At 35.3% G+C, this 19,358-nt stretch overlaps 1 protein-coding gene and 1 long non-coding RNA gene across 6 annotated transcripts; one reads left to right on the top strand and one right to left on the bottom strand.

Moving 5' to 3' along the window:
• Positions 1-4,557: 4,557 nt before the first annotated feature.
• LOC137731921 (mannosyl-oligosaccharide glucosidase GCS1-like) lies at positions 4,558-8,140 on the bottom strand. Its single transcript, XM_068471183.1, has 9 exons — positions 7,721-8,140; positions 7,538-7,623; positions 7,104-7,355; positions 6,831-7,005; positions 6,321-6,407; positions 6,138-6,206; positions 5,904-6,000; positions 5,464-5,546; positions 4,558-5,121 (listed from the first exon to the last, which is right to left on the bottom strand). The coding sequence occupies exons 1-9, from the start codon at positions 8,045-8,047 to the stop codon at positions 4,774-4,776; spliced, it is 1,524 nt and encodes a 507-aa protein (XP_068327284.1). The 5' UTR covers positions 8,048-8,140; the 3' UTR covers positions 4,558-4,773.
• A 1,556-nt stretch (positions 8,141-9,696) lies between these two features.
• Positions 9,697-12,440, top strand: LOC137732347 (uncharacterized). Of its 5 annotated transcripts, XR_011068328.1 has the most exons (7): positions 9,697-9,928; positions 10,039-10,212; positions 10,620-10,728; positions 10,799-10,866; positions 10,955-11,013; positions 11,351-11,447; positions 11,553-12,440. It is a non-coding gene; the product is annotated as an uncharacterized lncRNA (long non-coding RNA). The 5 variants fall into 5 exon arrangements; XR_011068327.1 differs by having other exon boundaries at positions 10,799-11,013; XR_011068326.1 differs by having other exon boundaries at positions 10,620-10,866.
• Positions 12,441-19,358: the final 6,918 nt, after the last annotated feature.

Here is a 19,358-nt window from a genome sequence, read left to right as displayed (position 1 = left end):
CATTTCATGACACATTTTCCTTTAGAATTTATACAGAGCAATTCGCTTCCATGTATATTTGAGGGATTTACTTATGGAGATATGATGTGGGCGACTCATAACCCTTCGTATATAATTCTCCATTTATACGAACTCGTTTCTAATCTTGTGTCATATCATGTGGATGTATTTCATGGTATTACAAATGCCCATATGTAACCTTCTAGGTTCAACATCTTTTGGCTATTTGTATTGTATCCAAGTATATAGGTCTATTTTTCTACGTTCTTACAAAATTATAATGGAATTTGCCTTTCTCCATTTTTGGCCCATAATTTTGTTGATGGAAAAAGAACGGGACTCAATATCACCACAGCTCATTGATGAATTTAGTAGCTACTTGTAAAAACCAAAATTACCATTGGTTATCATCAATCTGTGATCCCATATTCTCATGTACATGCGCATGCATAAAAGCTTTTCATTTCTTTTGGATATCCATTGCCTCTTCAAGGGCATTACACTATCTCTTCCAGGATAGTCGTAATTTAGAGAATGCGGATCATAACCTCATTTTGAGCGTTATAGAGCTTGGATTTTAATCTCCACTTTGGGAGTTGAGTCATTAGAACCTATACGTCTATCATGCTTCATGCATGAGACATCAATATTCTCATGTCCGCGGATTGACCTTTTCGGGACAAGTATCCTTGCAACAACTGTCATGCGTCTGGCATGCGACAGTTACACTTCGGGAATGCAATAGTTCAGTACTGCCATATTCTTCTTCTTTTGAATGACTGAACCTTTTGAGTCTGAGGGTCTGCCACGCTTCAGGCGTGCAACAGATAAATCATTTGCTGCCATATTATTTTGTCCAACAGGGACATTAATTCTTGTAGGCACATTTGCAGCAAGCATATGTGATTTTATCACTTTCGTTGCATCATTAAATGCATCTAGCATTTGATTTGCATATCGTTGCATCATTCAATTATTCTCATTTTGTTTGTATATTGATTGCTTCATGAATCAAAATAAGACAAATTCTCTTCGTTCTTCTGGAACGGTTTTTTCTCATCATTCTTCTGAAACAAAGTTATTTTCTCCCCCTAACGGCGGGAAAATTGTCTTATCAAAATGACAGTCCGCAAACCACGTGGTAAATATATCCCCAGTCAAGGGTTTTAAATATTGAATGATAGATGATGTTCAACATCAATGCCTAATCCGCAATGATGCTTCATTTCAGTATGTTGTGGCAGTGCAATAGGCACATAGATAACACAACCAAAAACTCGTAAATGTATAATGTTTGGCTGGTTCCCAAACACGAGTTGTACTGAGAAGTATTGATGGTTGTCAACATGACTCAACCAAATCAATAATGCATCATGCAAAATAGCATGTACCCATGTAAAAAATGGCAATTTTATTTTCATCAGCAGAACGCGGGTAATCAATTTCATCCGCTTAATAAATGCTTCTGCTAAACCATTTTTGAGTATGGACATAAGGAACTTCTGGTCCTTATTTAATAGTCTGCAGACTGAGACTCTTATGGCTTTTATTGCAATTAAGTTGAGGCACTGCGGCACTTCAAACTTAAGGTACTTATCAAGGAACTTCATGTCCTGATCTTTTTGTTTGATGGAACTTCAGGTCCAATCATTTTTATTTGATGAGGATCAAGAAACTGCAGGTTCTGATCTGATCAAGGAACTTCGGGTCCAGTATGTACTCATCGTAACAAAAAAAGTACAATAAATAAATTAAAGTAATAGGCGGTAATTCCAGCCATAATGAATAAATTGCATTTAAGTAAATAAAGTTTGTGATAATGGCTTTAATTTAGCACCATTCACATAAATCAAAACTTAAAGCAGTAGGCGGTAAAACCGTCCATGATAAATAAATTGCTTTAAAGAAAATAGAACTTGTGAAAGGGTTTTAAACCAACACCAATTCACATAAATAACAAGAAGTATCAAACCTCCTTTTATTTATTATTTTTCTTTCTTTTGTCAGCACTTATTCAAACCTGCAACATGGTGCCATGCACCAACAGAAACCTATTTATGTTATGTTGACCAAATGGTGCCATGCACCATTCAAATCCTTTTATATATATTTTTCTTAGGTTACAGTCAACATCCTTTTTTTTTTTTCACATATGCCTTGTCATTCCATCAATCCCCCTTTTCTATTATTTTTTCTTCCTTCTCTGTCTCTGCCAATCTCGAAACGCAGGGCCAGCTGGGTAGCTATGGAGGTTGCCCAAAATTCAATTCAATCCAAAAGGCTACCAGAGACTGGCGTGGTTCTTGCATGACCCAGGGAACATGTCATCGTTAAGCAAGAACCTCCTTACAGGGACATAGATGACAGTGGGGTTGACGAAGGCACAAGAGAGGGAGGCCTGTGTGGATTCATTCTTGCCATCACCATCTCAAACAACCAAGTATTCATGGGAGTTCTCAAGATCCGTCGAAAACAACGTGATCTGGGTTTCCAAGTCTGATGAGATTCTTCTGGATCTCTGGAAACCAGTTGTCAAGTACGAGTTTTCTCATCTCGTGACGACTTCAGGTCGTAAAATTTCAATTCTCACCGGAATTCGGTGGGGCGCTTCTGGCACAGTGGGAGAGACGAAAAATGGACATACCTTTTATTCTGTGAGATTTTAGATGACGGAGGTGAGAGGTGGATAGTGCTTCACCGGATTTATGGCGTTGTGCTTTCCACTGACATGAGAGCTTTTCGTGCTGATAACGTGTTGTAAAATCGACGATGTGTGTACAGTGGAATAAATAAAACAAGACACAAAATTTACGAGGTTCCTCTACAGTCAGTGTGACTGGAGTACGTCCTCGGGCAGCAGTGATGCTTTTATTATAATTTGGAATAATAGGAGTATAAAGATAACTCTATTTATTCTCTCATCTCCTCTTCCTCTCTTTCTCTTTTTCTCTGTGTTCTATCTTCAAAGCATACGGAGTGCTCTATTTATAGAGCAACTCCAAGCACACAATATATTCTCCACATATCAATATTATGCCAAGGTTTTCAACACTTTGGCAATGTTTTCAATGTTGTGGCAGGTATTCAATACTGTGGGCATTCATTACCCACTAGTATTTTCAACACAAACCTCCTTTTATTTATTATTTTTCTTTCTTTTGTCAGCACTTATTCAAACCTGCAACATGGTGCCATGCACCAACAGAAACCTATTTATGTTATGTTGACCAAATGGTGCCATGCACCATTCAAATCCTTTTATATATATTTTTCTTAGGTTACAGTCAACATCCTTTTTTTTTTTTTTCTTCACATATGCCTTGTCATTCCATCAATCCCCCTTTTCTATTATTTTTTCTTCCTTCTCTGTCTCTGCCAATCTCGAAACGCAGGGCCAGCTGGGTAGCTATGGAGGTTGCCCAAAATTCAATTCAATCCAAAAAGGCTACCAGAGACTGGCGTGGTTCTTGCATGACCCAGGGAACATGTCATCGTTAAGCAAGAACCTCCTTACAGAGACATAGATGACAGTGGGGTTGACGAAGGCACAAGAGAGGGAGGCCTGTGTGGATTCATTCTTGCCATCACCATCTCAAACAACCAAGTATTCATGGGAGTTCTCAAGATCCGTCGAAAACAACGTGATCTGGGTTTCCAAGTCTGATGAGATTCTTCTGGATCTCTGGAAACCAGTTGTCAAGTACGAGTTTTCTCATCTCGTGACGACTTCAGGTCGTAAAATTTCAATTCTCACCGGAATTCGGTGGGGCGCTTCTGGCACAGTGGGAGAGACGAAAAATGGACATACCTTTTATTCTGTGAGATTTTAGATGACGGAGGTGAGAGGTGGATAGTGCTTCACCGGATTTATGGCGTTGTGCTTTCCACTGACATGAGAGCTTTTCGTGCTGATAACGTGTTGTAAAATCGACGATGTGTGTACAGTGGAATAAATAAAACAAGACACAAAATTTACGAGGTTCCTCTACAGTCAGTGTGACTGGAGTACGTCCTCGGGCAGCAGTGATGCTTTTATTATAATTTGGAATAATAGGAGTATAAAGATAACTCTATTTATTCTCTCCTCTCCTCTTCCTCTCTTTCTCTTTTTCTCTGTGTTCTATCTTCAAAGCATACGGAGTGCTCTATTTATAGAGCAACTCCAAGCACACAATATATTCTCCACATATCAATATTATGCCAAGGTTTTCAACACTTTGGCAATGTTTTCAATGTTGTGGCAGGTATTCAATACTGTGGGCATTCATTACCCACTAGTATTTTCAACATACCCCAATTTTTTTTATTTCTGATCTGTTTTTTTCACGTACGTGGACAAAATTTGACTGTCATATCAATAAAAATATAAGTAATATATTTACCACGTCATCATTTAACATTCAAACTAATGTTTTGATTAATGAATATATGAAATTGAAATAAACTAATAAAAGATGTATGAGATTGAAATGTTTTGAAAATGTTTATAAGATTGCAATTAACTACAAATCTGAGAGGATAAAATGTAATCGATGAACCATATGTTGATACTTATCGTGCAAGAAAAGCTTAGAATTTCTGGATTCTCTCGTTATAACCATTCACAATTCTTCGTCCTCACCCACAAACCCCATACTAAAATAACTTATACCATACAGATTGAACTTAGAAGTAGCAAAAGAAAAGATTTCAATCTGAACGAGTTTATGCTCGACAAGCATAGCTGCATTTCCTTTCTTCGTGCCTCATCCTGCTTAGGGGCTTTTGGACATCTCATCTATCGGAACCAAAGCTTGATATGTTATAACCCATCAGGGTCAAGTTCTTTACCATGTGGTTGTATTTTGTGGACCAGTACGCAGCTGCTGAAGCAGCCTTCTTTGTCACGCTCTGGACTTTAGGGTAGTGGTCCATCCACAACTTTGAAGATTGGTTTAAGAGATGCTGTTTATATTCGGTAGCTGCAGAATGAATAACCGTGCGTGTGTCCCCAGTTTGAGCATCCTTTGCTAATCTTTGGGTCTGTTCCCATTTTTTCTGGATAAAACTGCGAGCTTGGCTCATAACCTGCTTAGCCAAACTGGGAGGAGCATGCTGATCGAACTTGGTGACTTGATCTACCTGTGTTAATAAATAAAAACATCACTTAGTTCTACAGCTTTTGAATACTATGAAAAAAATCTAACGAGATAGAGATCTATCAAGAACCCAATGGATAATTTTGACAGGTCTATTCGTAATGATTATATAGCATTTCTAATCCCACTTTGTAGTCTATTTCTTCCTCAATCCTTCGGAATTTTAAAGTCCCTCGCACAAACATAGCTTACGTTTTCACCATGTTATCCAAAATATCAAAATGATTATAGAACAGTAATTCTGTAACCACTGTAGATATTCCCACTTTCAATGAAAATACATTCGACCAGGTGCATTATACTACGAAGATGATTTCTGAAATACCTTGTTAGACAGATTAAAGCTCTTCTCAAATTTTGTGTTGAATTCTCTTTGTTTTGCCATCAGTTGACTGGTCAGTGAGGTACCTACATATTACAGAGAAAGGAAAAATAAGTTAAGGAGGCCATGGATGATGTCCCAATTGGGAGTCACTTCCATGAAATCGGGTAAATCAAACACAAGAAAAGCAGAAAGTAGGATTGCAATTTGTAGTACTCGAAAAAACCCAAAATTGATGGTAAGGTTATCAATGATTTCTGATTGTGAATCAGCGGTTTCTGATTCAGTCCTAAAGATCCCTTATGGAAAGATTATAAATTCTTTAATTTGTTTGAAATAATTTTCTCTTTCACATTTACAAGTGTCTCTTGTATACTTTCGTAGACTCATTGGAACCCCTGTGTGCTTCTATCTCCGTTATCAAGATCAAATGGAAGAGGAACCTGTGAGGCCGCTGACACGTTGTTCTACTCTTGAACTTTCCAAATCAGTTCCGGATATGTATGCAAAATCAGTCTTGAATGGTATCCTTGCGGAAATCTGCATAAGAAATGGGAAACCACAGAAGGAGGTAGATGGGAAAGTACAGTTAATAGATTTCACTAATGATCTATGAAATTTAAGATGTTTCCCCACATAACCAATACTCCACAGGCTTTACCACCATGATTTCATACCTGAAAAATTAGAATATTAGGAGAATCATCGGATATGTCAGGTAGCTGCACTCGACCAAACTTCCTTACCTAGAAACATGGCAGTGAAACTCCAAGTGGTCAAGGTAGGTAATACCATAAATATTTACGCTGAAAGTTTTTCCTAGATATATAACAAAATAATGGCATGAAAATGTCACATACCTGTGGTCCAATATATTCCTGGACAAGATCAGATAAATTGTGAATACGAGGCATCTTAAGACCAAAATAATGAACTTCCAAATCATCCTGGAGAGAAAACACAGAGGAAGTATGCCACATATCAGTACTGAAGGCCTTAACAACACACATCAACTTAAAAATGATCAAGGACATGGAGCACGGAACTGACAGTGAAATTGGGCATAGAGATGATAGATACAAGGTGAAATTTTTTTCATAAACACTGGACAGTGAGAGAGAGCATTTGGTTTTGTCCAGAAAACTGACGAATTGGTCAGATTATTCGGTAGTGTTAGCTATAACCTTAAAGTAATTAGTACAGAGACCATGGTACTCTATGGGAGTCCACTTTTATGTCATGGAGGTAGACCAAGTATACTTGGTGGTTCATGGAAACAGATATTTTCCTAGTTTCCACCGTTATATGACATTTTCAATAAATAAATAAAACATTTGAACACTACAATGACGATTCCTTCCTAACATTACCAATGATTTTAAATGTAGCTGCCAACTTCCAACATCTGTACGTAAACCAGATGCAAGGAAATAATTCTTATCAACGCCCAATGTATCTCCACCTAAAGCTAGAGCATTTCCATCTTCATCAACCAAATAAAAAAAAAGATCCGCCTTTGTCCGAAATTCCTCATTCCCCTTAGGCCTGTGATTGACGCATGATGGAAAGTGTCAATATAAGATTCATGAATAGTGAGTGACTAAAGCAAATGTTACCGAACAAAGTAACTTGTGGCTGTTTACTTTCGGCTTTGCACATCTACTCGAACTGCCCAATCTCCTCCATAGCCGCTGTCTTCCCCCTTAGATTGGAAGAAAGTTGTGGCCAAGTTCATGTCATGGTCAACAATGACTTGATGTCCCAAGTTTTGGTCTTTACGATGTTTCCAACTATATATGCTCAGCTCATCAGAATCTTGGCAAACATGGCGCAACAAATATTGCCCGTCCTTCATACCAATCCACATTAATCCGGCAATCAAAGATCGACGAGTCCTGCAAGGGACAACAGTTTATAATGACCACCACCACCATTCAGTCATTTGCCACCCACAAAGTCAAAATTAACAGAGCAGCCTAGTTCTATTGCTTGGAGTAACAAAATTACTTCCGACTTAAACTTATATGCTCAAATTCGCTGCTGAAATACGCAACGAATCGCAGCCACAAAGACAAACCTGGCACGGATTCCGAGATAAACGCGAGGGCGATACGTTCCCCAATACAAGCTCTCCTTGGTATTCTCCTCATCACCTTCAAAAAACTGCCACACCACCCCAAAATGCAATCTCAGTCTCAATTCCTGACCTCTCAATAAACACACGCAACAATCGAAAACAAAAATTCGAATCGCACAATACCTGAGGGTGAGGGGTTTCCATGAGCTTTGAGGAAGCAGTGAAGGGCGTAAGAACCCTAGGACCTGGAAAATGGTTTAAGAGGTCGAGGATCAAAAGCATGGCGACGAAGAAGGCGAACACGCCAAGCCCTAGGGTGCGTTTGAGACCGACGGAGTTGGAAGTTCCGACTGAGGTGTGGTGGTTTCTGGTTCTGGAATCTCTGCACGGTGGCATCAATTTGGGAGGCTGTGTCTGACGGAGATCAACGCCGTCGAAGTCATCGTCGTCCTTGGCATGATCTCTGTGGGATTTGGCTCTGCTTCGAGCAATTCCTTCACTTCCTGACATTTTACTTTGCTTGACTCAAAGACTCAAAAGTCTGATTGCATAAGCGTAAGAATTCAGTGTCAGTATGATTGAGTCCGAGTACGTATCCGGGAAACCAATGCTCAAATACCATGGGAATTTGAAAAGGTTACGCTCCAATTTTTACGCACCGCCACTAAGCCACGTGTCCTGTTATATTATAATTTGATTTGGGAAGTGTTATTGGCACTTCAAAAATCTCATTCTACACTCCTCACAAGTGTATTTTTCTTTCCTAATATGGAAAGTTTGAAATGTAGAATGAGATTTTTAGAATGCTAATAACAATCCCCTTTTTATTTTATTATTATGATCTTCTTAAGCTAATTGGGCCAGGTCTTCTTTGGCATTGTTGTTCTTTTAAAAAATATTGTTTCTAATGTGATAGAATAATAATTGTTGTAACATAAAGTTGTTAAGTACTTATTAAACTTTTATTGTAAAGTGCTTTTAACAAAAAAAAAAAAAAATGTATGAGTGTTTGGTAAATTTTTATATAAATTAATATGAATATGTTGAATGACTAAGAAGGATAAATAATTGTCAAAGACAATAATGTAGGAGCAAATATTGTGATCTTAAAAAATGTGGGGGTATACTTGCCTTTGAAAATTTCATTAAATGGACACTGATTACTGTGTTTTTAAAAAAAATTTAGAAGCATGATAGACCTTACTTCTGCTTTTCTACTATCATTGACAACAGTTTTTTAAAAAATCACCACTTTTTTTTTTTTACAAAACACATTTGATGCTCCAAATTTTTTAATAAGTTTTTTTTTTTTTTTTAAAGCACTACAATCTCAAACCAACCCTTAAAATATCAACATACGTGGAAATATGGATGCGCAAATTTTATGAAAATATCGACGGAAATTATGGTCAAGTCTCTTTAACAATGTTGTTTCACTTCACATCACATTATTGCTAGTCTACTGTGAGACTTATCTCACTTCTCTATCCCTTAGTGTATATAATGTCGTTTGTTAAAAAAAAAAAATGATGATCCGCATTTATTTCTATTGGTTACACATATCATGATTTGTAAATTTGTTTTCAAAATTGTTTTACCTAACATTACTCTAGTCTAGATCGAGAAGCCACACCATACCCTTGTGTGGTTCATACTTCTTTGACTTGTATTGGATTGTTTCAATCCGCTCGCATGTACATTGATGTACGCCGAACTATTACGTATCTAAAGGCATAATGCTAGAGACACAATGATTTGGCTACTGCCAGCTCACATGATTTGGACTTGATCACATCACATCACATCACATCTCACTTTCTTTTCATGAATCCAAAACCGGAGATGTTCTACCTGATCCCAAACACGACGTACCCCTCAGCCACATGCTGAATGAGACACTCTCACACCATTTTAGATCGATGCCGCTCAAAATTTATATATACTAAAACTCAAACTCAAGTGTTACTGTTCTATAACAGTAAAATGGCGAAAATGCCCTCCAAAATTTTATCTGGCTGTGCTTTATTTCAGCTTTTCTACATTGAAAAAGCGGTTATGCCCTTCCCATTCCACCTGTCGACCATCGATGCGTCTTCTAGCTTCTTCCCTTTGCTTTTTACTCTTTTTGCTTCTGTTGCTTTTCACTCTTTCTCCATTGATTTCCGTTCGATTGTTTTGCGTTTGTGCTTTGGTGAGATATTTTATTAGCCTATGTTATGTGTTCTGATCAAGGATTGAATTGGGTTTCTTAGTTAAGCGAAATTGGGCTCTTCTGTTTGCTTCCAATACGTTCTTCCAACCCACCCCAATTGTCTCACAACAGTTTTCCAGGAAGCATCGTCCCGGTTTTCCCGATTCGAAGAAAATTCTTCAACTGGCTTTGATTTCAAGGTAACTCTTTTCTCTCTAGAATTTCGTTTGTGATTATCTTTTTCTCTCTGTTCCGCTGAATCTCTATGGCCTCTAATTGAATCTTTTCTGAAATGGGTGTTCTAAAGCAGCTGTCATCTTTGCATACAACTTCCTTGCTGCTGCGTTGGGGCGACGATCTAAAGTGAAAGGCCTCAAATTTACAACTAATACAAATAGCAAGTATTGCTTATCGCATTTTATCTTCGAGCTTAATCCATCATTTGATATGCAGTACTAACTCACCACCTTTAGGTTTTATTATGGTAAGTAATTGCTCCATTTCGAGTATTATGTATCTGTTCTTGATTTCCACTGAATGCATATATTTGTGTTAAAGTATTAATTTTCGGTTTTTTACAGTTTCGTAATGCATTCTTTTGTCGTGTCATTAATGATCATATGTTCGCTAAGCATGATCATGTGCAATAAAATGCATCTGGTGACTTCATTAATCCTCTATCTAATATTTGTATTAGTTGTTTGAGAATTAGAGTTACGCAATTTCCCAATAATGCATCGAATCGAAGGTTTTTCTTGGAATTTTTCGTTTTCTGTAATGATAGTTGCAATAGACTTGGATTGTATTTTTGCTAAATACTATGATATGCTAGCTGGGGAACTTCGATTAGTATGCTAAATTCTTAAAACTGGGACGTCTTGATGTTTACAGACGGTTCTTCCATCATCATCAACTATATCAATTCTGCACCAAGTCCCAGAAGGTCATGTTGGGGTATATTGGAGATGATGCGCTCTTTTGAAGAAAATTACAGATCCAGGTGATGTGCATTGAGAAGTTGATTGCATAGGGCCTTAACTTTGCCTACTTCTCATTATTTCAAATTTTAGGTTTTCATCTCAAGCTGCCTCTGGTCACCCATTTTGAACCCGTTCAAGTGACCCTGCAGACTGATCGGGTAACTTTGGTAATCCATGTTTGGAAGATTGAGGATTCTGTCTTTCCATTCATTATAGTTTTGAAAGCTTATGTTAGCAACATTGTAGGTAAGGGATATTCCATGTGGTACAAAGGGTGTGTCATGATCAATTTTGAGAAGATTGAGGTAAGGTTGTACGATATTATTCTTTAGTATTTGTATATTAGTTTCACTTAGTTGAAGGTCTTGAAAAACTCCATTTAATAAATCCAGAATGTGTAATCCTTTAGGAGTTGTTTGATAACCATTTGGTTTTTAGTTCCAAGTTTTTGTTTAGATTTATTTTTGGGCATTTACGATAACTTTACTTTAGTATATGTAGATTTAATATTACAATTTAGTATAAATTTATATATTATCTTCTTCTTAGGTTCTTCAAGCATTTAGCTTCTTAGAATATCATTTTTGAAAAAAGCTGGAGTAGTGCATTTTATAGTGTGGCCTAACTTCCTTTTCATTGAAGTGGGATTTTTGAGAGGGACTGGTGGATCTCTGAAAAGGAACTTGGTGGAAATTCCTTATTACACTGTTTTGTCTCAGACGTTGTGAATTATATGCAGGTATGGATGTTGTCTTAGCTAGATCGTTGTTTTAAACAACCGACTCATTTTTTGCTATTACTTTTCAGATTTTACTTATGTAGATACTCTCTCTTCATTTTTCAGATGGTTGACAAATTGGATGATGAAACCATGGCAATAGAACTTGGTCCACTTGATTCTAAAGAGGCCCTATAAGCTAATATGCTCTGCCTCAATTTCACAGAGCTCTTACAGTAGTTTTTTCTTGCTCCCTTCTAACTCTTGACATGATTTTAGGATGCTGAAAAAGCCTTCTTCCGAGTACATGTTGAGGGTCCAGTAAAGGTTAACATATTTGTATATTTATTATTAGCTAACTCTTAATTATGATGTCATTAAAAAAAATGTCAAGGATAAGTTGAAAGGTTTGAAAGAAACTAAAGTGGAATTAATTGGAACCGAACCATTTACTAGAAATCGATATATTTTTAGATGTATTCGGAATACAAAGTAGTATAATAAGTGGTATTTGTGGTTTATATTTTCTATACTTTTTCTTATAATCTCTTATGCATTGGTCTAATTACTTTCTTGAATTCGATCTGTTTTGTAGAAACTTGGTTGCAAGGCAAGTTGGAAATGCACAAAAGTTTGATCGCGTCCTATAGAATTGCCAGAGAAGGTCATCTCCATTTCATGCAAAATCAGACTTCTTTCTGCACACAAAAACACTAGGTAAACACTCATTATCCATATTTTGTTCATAATATAATTTTACTGTCTATAAATTTATTTCAATTTTTTTTCCCTTGCCTGGGATGCTTGCTTAATGACCAACATAGCAGAGGACAACTTTTAGTGTTGCAGTAAACAACATTTTTAATAAACGAAATAGGTTTCTCTTTTGATATTTAAATTTGTTTCATTCATGATGAAGTTGTGTGTAATTTGCATTGGCATTGGTCATTCAGTTTTTGACTCAAACACTGTTTATGAAGATTGAAATTGCATAATTATTCATATAGTTTTCAATCCCGCAACAACGTGCGGGTACAAATTCTAGTTATATATACTAAAACTCAGTTGATGATCACTGTTCATTAACAGTGATTTGACCGAAATGCCCCTCTTTTGATCACCATGGCCAGTTGTTTTTTGTGTTCGGCACAGTGAAATTACGTGTTTACCCCCGTTGTCCACCTGTCGATCATCGTGAAGGTTCGCTGAATTGGGTCTGCTTCGAAACAAACTCCACTTTTGCTTCCATTTCGTCTTCTCTCTCAGAAACATTACCCTCTCTCTCTCTCTCTCTCTCTCTCTCTCACTCAGAAAGCACCAACAACACTGTTTGGCTTGCATAGGTTCGTGAATTTGATGAAAATTAAAATCAATTTAAGGAAAGGAGTTTGAAGAAAGCGAAGGTATGCAGATGCTACATGTTGAGATACTTCTGTAAGGTTTACAATCACACTACTTTTGTTGAATATCTCTTTTGGCAATCATGCTTCCTTAACTATGTACTACTGCCTTACTCAAGCTTTTTATTCAGTTTTTGTACACTCGATTGGTTTTTTCTGGTTGGTTCGAAATACTTTTGAGATTGGGAGACAAACCAAAAATTCAAATAAAAAAAAAAACTTGAATTTGGTCCCGATTCGAAGAAAATTTTAAGCCCAGAAAAAGCTGCGTTCCCTGGTGAGTTTTTCGGCCAATTTGGGGTTGATAATTATGTGATTTGAATATTCTGTGTTTAGAACTGTATATTTGAATTTCAAAATGAGTTTGATTTGCAAATTTCCCTTTTTTATTTTGGGGGTTTTGTTTTCAAACTTGAACGCCTTTGATTTCTCAAGCCCTGTATACTCAAGGTAAGCAATTTAAAGTTTTGTTTAGGTTTTATTATATTGGAGTTGAATTTGGTTGCACCTTGGAGTTTGATTTTGTTTAAGTTTATATTGAAGTTGAATTTGGTTGTTCCTTGGGGTTGATTTTGTTCAAGTTTTGGTGGATTTATTTATTTATTTATTTATTTCATTTTTCTTATCCATTTCTTTTTGTGATGATACATGCATGTAAATGTCCACTGTAGGAGTTCTGTAATAACAGTTCTCCTTATCGTGAGGGAATATATTGTCATCCAGTTTGTAGGAATGAGAGGACTAAATTGATGTAGCCTGAAATAGTTTAGAGGAGTGCATGTATAAATAATAAACGTAAAACTTATTTTTCGTATTTTTGTTTATCTTATTTATGCTTTTAACTACATGGCATAGGTCTAACATGATTAGAACTTTAATATCATGATGTGTGATGCTAATTAAGCACAATATGAGTATCTGTACCAAGAAAAACATGAGCATCTATATGTTCCTATTGAGTCAAGTGAGGCATCTTATGCACAAGCACGAGTCATGACTAATTAATGACCTACGAAATAAACCATTTTTAAGACCTTATATCATTTAGATCTTTAGTTATGTAACAAGCTGGTCATTATGTTGCAGATTGAGACAAGTTTTGGAAAAGAAAACAAATTTAATTAAGTTTGGAGTTGATTTTCTTTGAGTTTAGAGGGTAAGTTCTTTAGCCGATTTGGGGTGGGTAATTTTGTGTTTAGAACTGTAAATTCTGGGCAAATTTCATTTTTCTGATTTTGGGGGTTTTATTTCCAGGCTAGAACGCTGTCGTTTTCTGAAGCCCTCTGTACGCAAGGTAAGAAATTTATACTTTTGGTGGATTTGGAGTTTTGTTTAAGTTTGATCACATTGTTTCGCTATAATAATTTACATTGATTATATTGGAGTTGCAGTTAAATTTCATTGCGTTCTCGGCTGAGTTGGTTTGTTCTAAATTTTGGATAAAGAATAATTCCCGTGTGGGTATATATACATTGAACTCCAAACATTATATAACCAAAAGTATGCAAGAATCAGTGTTGATTTAAACATACAGCATTATGTGTGTATTAAAAAATAGTGGACACCAGAGTAAACCTATTTAAGTATTGACTTATTAGTTTGATCATTTTTCTCCTCCTCAAACAAAATGCAATTTTAACTGTGCAAGGTTAGGAATATGCACCTCTCTCCTTGGGGTTTTCAGTGAGGTGTTTTAATTGAATTACAGATTTGAGTAATTAGATTTTTCAATGCTGTTATTTTTTTAACAATTTATGATGCTATTTGTAAAAATTGGTCAGGTATTTTTTTTAACAACTATAATATCATTTGATTTCAATTCATAATTACTTCTTTTGTTAAATTTAAGCTTGATTCTGTTAGTAAATTTTTATACTTTATGTCCAAATACATATATAGTGTTTTATACGTATAATTTATTAAGTTTTATAATGTTGCTGAGCATTTTGAGTACGTTCTTTTTGTGTGTAGAGAGTGAAAAGTGCACTGTTCACAAAGGCAAAACAAAAGACAGCTTCTACATATTGGAAGAAGAGAGGTTAGTTCGATCCATCTTATTTTGCGTTATGTTCTTCTAAAATCTTGCGTTCCTCTCAAATCCTCTGTACTTTATTTCACAAAATATTCATGAAATTGGCCTCTAAAGTTTTATCCTTTGTTCTAAAATCCTGCGGTTCTTATTTTTGGTTTTTGGGGATTTCATTTGCGATCTCCGTTTTCAAACAAGTTGTGCATCCCTGTGAATGTAGATTTGTTGACGTTCTGTGGAAACTCATAAAATTGGTTTCCAAGGTTTTATCCTCAACTTGCAATTGCTAGGAAGACTTTGTGTCTCTTTTTCCATCTGTCATACCGAAGTTGTCGTCGGATTTTTGACGAATTTTCAGCCCAGCTTACGAACGGCCTGTTTTCAGGTTATTGTGCGATAAATTCTATTGAACCCAAGTGCGTTTTATAACAGCTATGTGTGTGTGTGTGTGTGTTTTTTTTTTTTGGATTTTTATTGATTTGAACGAACGAAACCCTAACGGTTTGGTTTTATGGTGAGTTGTAGTGTTTTCAAGGCTTTGCCGGCTAAAAGCGGATTCTGCCTTTGACATCCTCTGTTGAAAAATCTGAAATTTGGCAGCAGCTGGAACCGTTGTTTTGGGTATGGTTTCCGTGCCTCCACTTCTTCATTATTCTGTATGCATTTCTTATTTAAATCATTGGAATTTGTGTGAATTCATTTCGATGGATATCTCAAAATTTGAGAAGGCAGTTGTGCTTTTATCAAATGTTTCTTCGCTTTGTGTGATTTCATTTAAATGGATGCCTCAAGTTTTTTTTATACTCATTTCTGATAATCATGCCTGCTTTTTCCATTGCTATAATTTTTTGAGTATTCTTGCACTCCTGGGGAGACGAAATTGATATTAAATGTGGATCACAAATTTGGGTGTGTATTAGAAGAGAAATATTGGTTCTCCTCTCTTTCCGAATTTATTAATTGGGTCTCTCTCTCTCTCTCTCTCATAATTGGTGGGTTAGAGCAGGGGATTAGGGGATTGGTGTCTTGGATGCAAGAACTGACCAACAACTAAAATTAAAAAATTTGCAGAGGTGGAGTTGTTTGGGAAAGCTATTGTTTTCATTCAAGAAATTATTTGGAGTCTTTTGCTGCCTTTGTAATCTCCAAATTCTCAACAATGTAGTTAGCAAAAGGAGGGTGTTGTGGTAATTTCCTGAGTAAAATTATAAGTAGAAAGCAACCTTCGTTTTGGACCTTCTCCATGGGATCTAAAACGTATCATTCTAGGGAAGAAATTGGCAATTTAGTGTTAGGGTTTGAGATTGATAAAGTAAATTTTGGATTGGGTTTCCTTGCAATGGCCAGCAACACCCTTTTGAATAACTATTTGTATAGTATGATTGTTTTTTAATTCCATTTTTTTTGTTACTGTGGAATGTTGATTACTGGTTTTGGATCGTCTATTTGTTTTTTAATGTATTTGCTCAAAGAAATTATACATATGTGAAGCAGCGAGCTATTATGGTTGCTACGGTTGTAATACTTATGGTTAAAACGTTACATGCAATGGAGAAATGAGACTTTCTTTGTTTTTATGAAATTAACTATATTTATTAAATTCAATTTACTTTTCTGAGCTAATGATAAGTGATCATTTTTTTTCAACAGGATTTGAAAAGCAATTAGTTATTCTGGTTTTTAAGCTGTTTGTTTCTAGCTTCCAAAACGCTCTCTGCTCAAGGTTAGTAATTTAAACTTCTGGAATGATTTAATTGAAAGTTTAATTATATAGTTTTCTATAGTTTAAGTCAACTTTCGTTTAGTGTTTATATTAGATGAGAGCTATATTGTTTTTGCATATGTTTCATGTCTTAATTGAATTTTTTTTTTTAAATCTGTTTTGCAGTTGTTTGTTTTTCAAATAACGGTAACAGTTTGTTTCCATCATGTCTAAAAAGCCTATAAATGGTCAAACAAAAGATGCTATAAAGCGAAAACAAAATATTACTGATGACAAATATGATAATACATTGTTTGAGCATAATCATCAATCAAAAAGAGTTTGTAGAACTACTTATATCCATAATTCTCAGTGCTCCACCAGCAGACCTTCTGCTGAGCACTGTGCCATTGAATGTGTTGATGATGAAATGCTAGATGTGACCCCACTTGAAAAGAAATTGTACACACGTCATCGAAAAGGGAAAAACGTTGTTAGTTTGTCAAATAATGCTCAAAATAGAGTTGAAAAAACGTTTGCTGGTGACAATTGTAGTCTTATGAATAAGGGTCAAGCCTTCTTCCAAAAAAATAGAAACGGTACGTTTTAAATTCTGTACATCATTAAGTTTTAACTTTAGCATTTACTCAACTGTATGTTGTGATTATATATATATTTTTTTTGGCATGTGTATTTTTGTAGGGGTTGTGAAAGATTATGCGGACTTGGGTGATAAGAGTTATAAATGTGTTGACTGTGGTGCATATTTTTGGCTAAAAGAGTCGCTTAAACAAAGTTGGAAAAAAAATCAACCCATTTTCACTCTTTGTTGTCAACAAGGAAAAATTAAATTTTCAACTCCAAAGCCAACGCCGATTTTTTTAGATTCCTTGCTTGATCCGAATGGAGGTCAAAAAAGTTTATCATTTCGAGAAAATATTAGAGCTTATAATTCTATGTTTTCATTTACTTCAATGGGAGCGAAAGTTGATCATTCAATTAATGATGGGTCAAGTCCTTACATTTTTAAAATTAGTGGTCAAGTTTATCATTTGATGGGATCTCTTTTACCTGCTAATAATGAGTCTCCAAAATTTGCTCAGCTATATGTTTATGATACATATAATGAAGTACAAAATCGTCTTAAAGCTGTTGATTGTGATGGAAAAAATGTAAGACTTGATTCAAAAATTGTAGAAAATTTGATTAAAATGTTTGATGAATCAAATGAGTTGGTCAAACTTTTTCGAACGGCAAGAGATAAATTTGAAATTGATGGTCTCATCTCTTTGAAAATGATATTGTTAGGAAGACAACCAAATGATGGCAAGCAATATGACCAACCAACAAGTGATGAAATAGGTGGTTTAATAGTTGGTGATATAGGTCTGTCCGACTCTAATAGAGATATCATTATAGACTCTAAAAGTGAAGGATTAAAACGTGTTACAAAATTGAATCCAAAGTTTATGGCTCTTCAATATCCTATTCTTTTTCCGTATGGTGAAGATGGCTATAGACCAGATTTAAAATGGAATGAAAATTATAAAGGTCCAAAAATGAAAAGACAAAGAGTGCCTATGAGAGCTTATATAACTTATCAAATTCAAGAAAGAGAACCATATTTAACTACATTGTTAAAAGGAGGTAGACTTTTTCAACAATATTTGGTAGATTCCTATGCAACACTTGAAGAAGATAGATTGGATTACATTAGACAAAATCAAAAAAATTTGAGAAGTGAAGTTTACAAAGGAATTTATGATGCAATATCAAGAGGTGATAATGATGCAAGTAGTTTGGGACAAAAAGTTGTGTTGCCTGCTTCATATACAGGAAGTCCTAGATACATGATTAACAATTATCAAGATGCTATGGCTATTTGTAGAGAACATGGACATCCTGATTTGTTCATAACATTTACCTGTAATGTAAAGTGGCCAGAAATTATGAGAGAATTTGAAAAAAAACCGGGATTCAAACCTGAGGACAGACCTGATATAATTTCCAGAATATTTAAAATGAAACTTGATGATATGCTTGACTTCATCAAATCTGGAAAGCCTTTTGGAGAAGTTGAAGCAAGTGAGTACCAAAAACTCATTTTTCTCCTTATTGTAATTTTTTCATTTTTTTGCTTCATAAAACTAACTTCTTATTATTATTTTTTTTTTTTTGGGTTTTCTTCTATTTTCAATATTTTTACAAACAGATGTTTGTACAATTGAATTTCAAAAAAGAGGTTTACCTCATTCTCATATGTTAATATGGTTGAAATCAAATTTCAAGTGCTACATTGCATCAGATATAGATTCTATTATTTCAGCTGAGTTGCCAGACAAATTTGTCAATCCTCAACTTTATGAAATTGTTAATCAATTCATGATTCATGGTCCATGCGGTCACATTAATCAAAATTCTCCTTGCATGCGGGAAAATAAGTGTTCCAAAAACTTTCCTAAATCATATAAAAGTGAGACAATTTTTGAACCTAATGGTTTTCCAGTTTATAGGCGTCGTGATGATGATACAAAATTTGTTTTAAAAAATGGAATCAAAATTGATAACAGCTTTGTTGTTCCTTATAATCCTGAACTACTTTTGAGATATAATGCTCATATAAATGTTGAATCCTGTTGTCAATCAATGCTTATAAAATATTTGTTCAAATATGTAAATAAAGGTTCAGATAGAGCACGATTAATTCTTCAACAAGATCCAAATGATGAAATATTAACATATCTAAATTGTAGATACATATCACCTTACGAAGCTGTTTGGAGATTGTTTCAATATTCTAT

This window comes from Pyrus communis, chromosome 4 (assembly GCF_963583255.1).
Source record: "Pyrus communis chromosome 4, drPyrComm1.1, whole genome shotgun sequence".
In the NCBI taxonomy this organism is placed as follows: domain Eukaryota; kingdom Viridiplantae; phylum Streptophyta; class Magnoliopsida; order Rosales; family Rosaceae; genus Pyrus; species Pyrus communis.
The sequence above is the reverse complement of the archived record's forward strand: the minus strand, read 5'-3'. Positions and strand labels throughout refer to the sequence as shown.

Bases quoted from the DNA above. Each gene is read 5' to 3' on its own strand.
- LOC137731921 (XM_068471183.1), bottom strand. From the start codon at position 8,047: ATGTCAGGAAGTGAAGGAATTGCTCGAAGCAGAGCCAAATCCCACAGA. The intron at 6,207-6,320 runs GTATGTGACATT...CCATGTTTCTAG, and splicing joins AGGAATATATTGGACCACAG to GTAAGGAAGTTTGGTCGAGT. The intron at 5,122-5,463 runs GTATTTCAGAAA...TTATTAACACAG, and splicing joins GCTTTAATCTGTCTAACAAG to GTAGATCAAGTCACCAAGTT.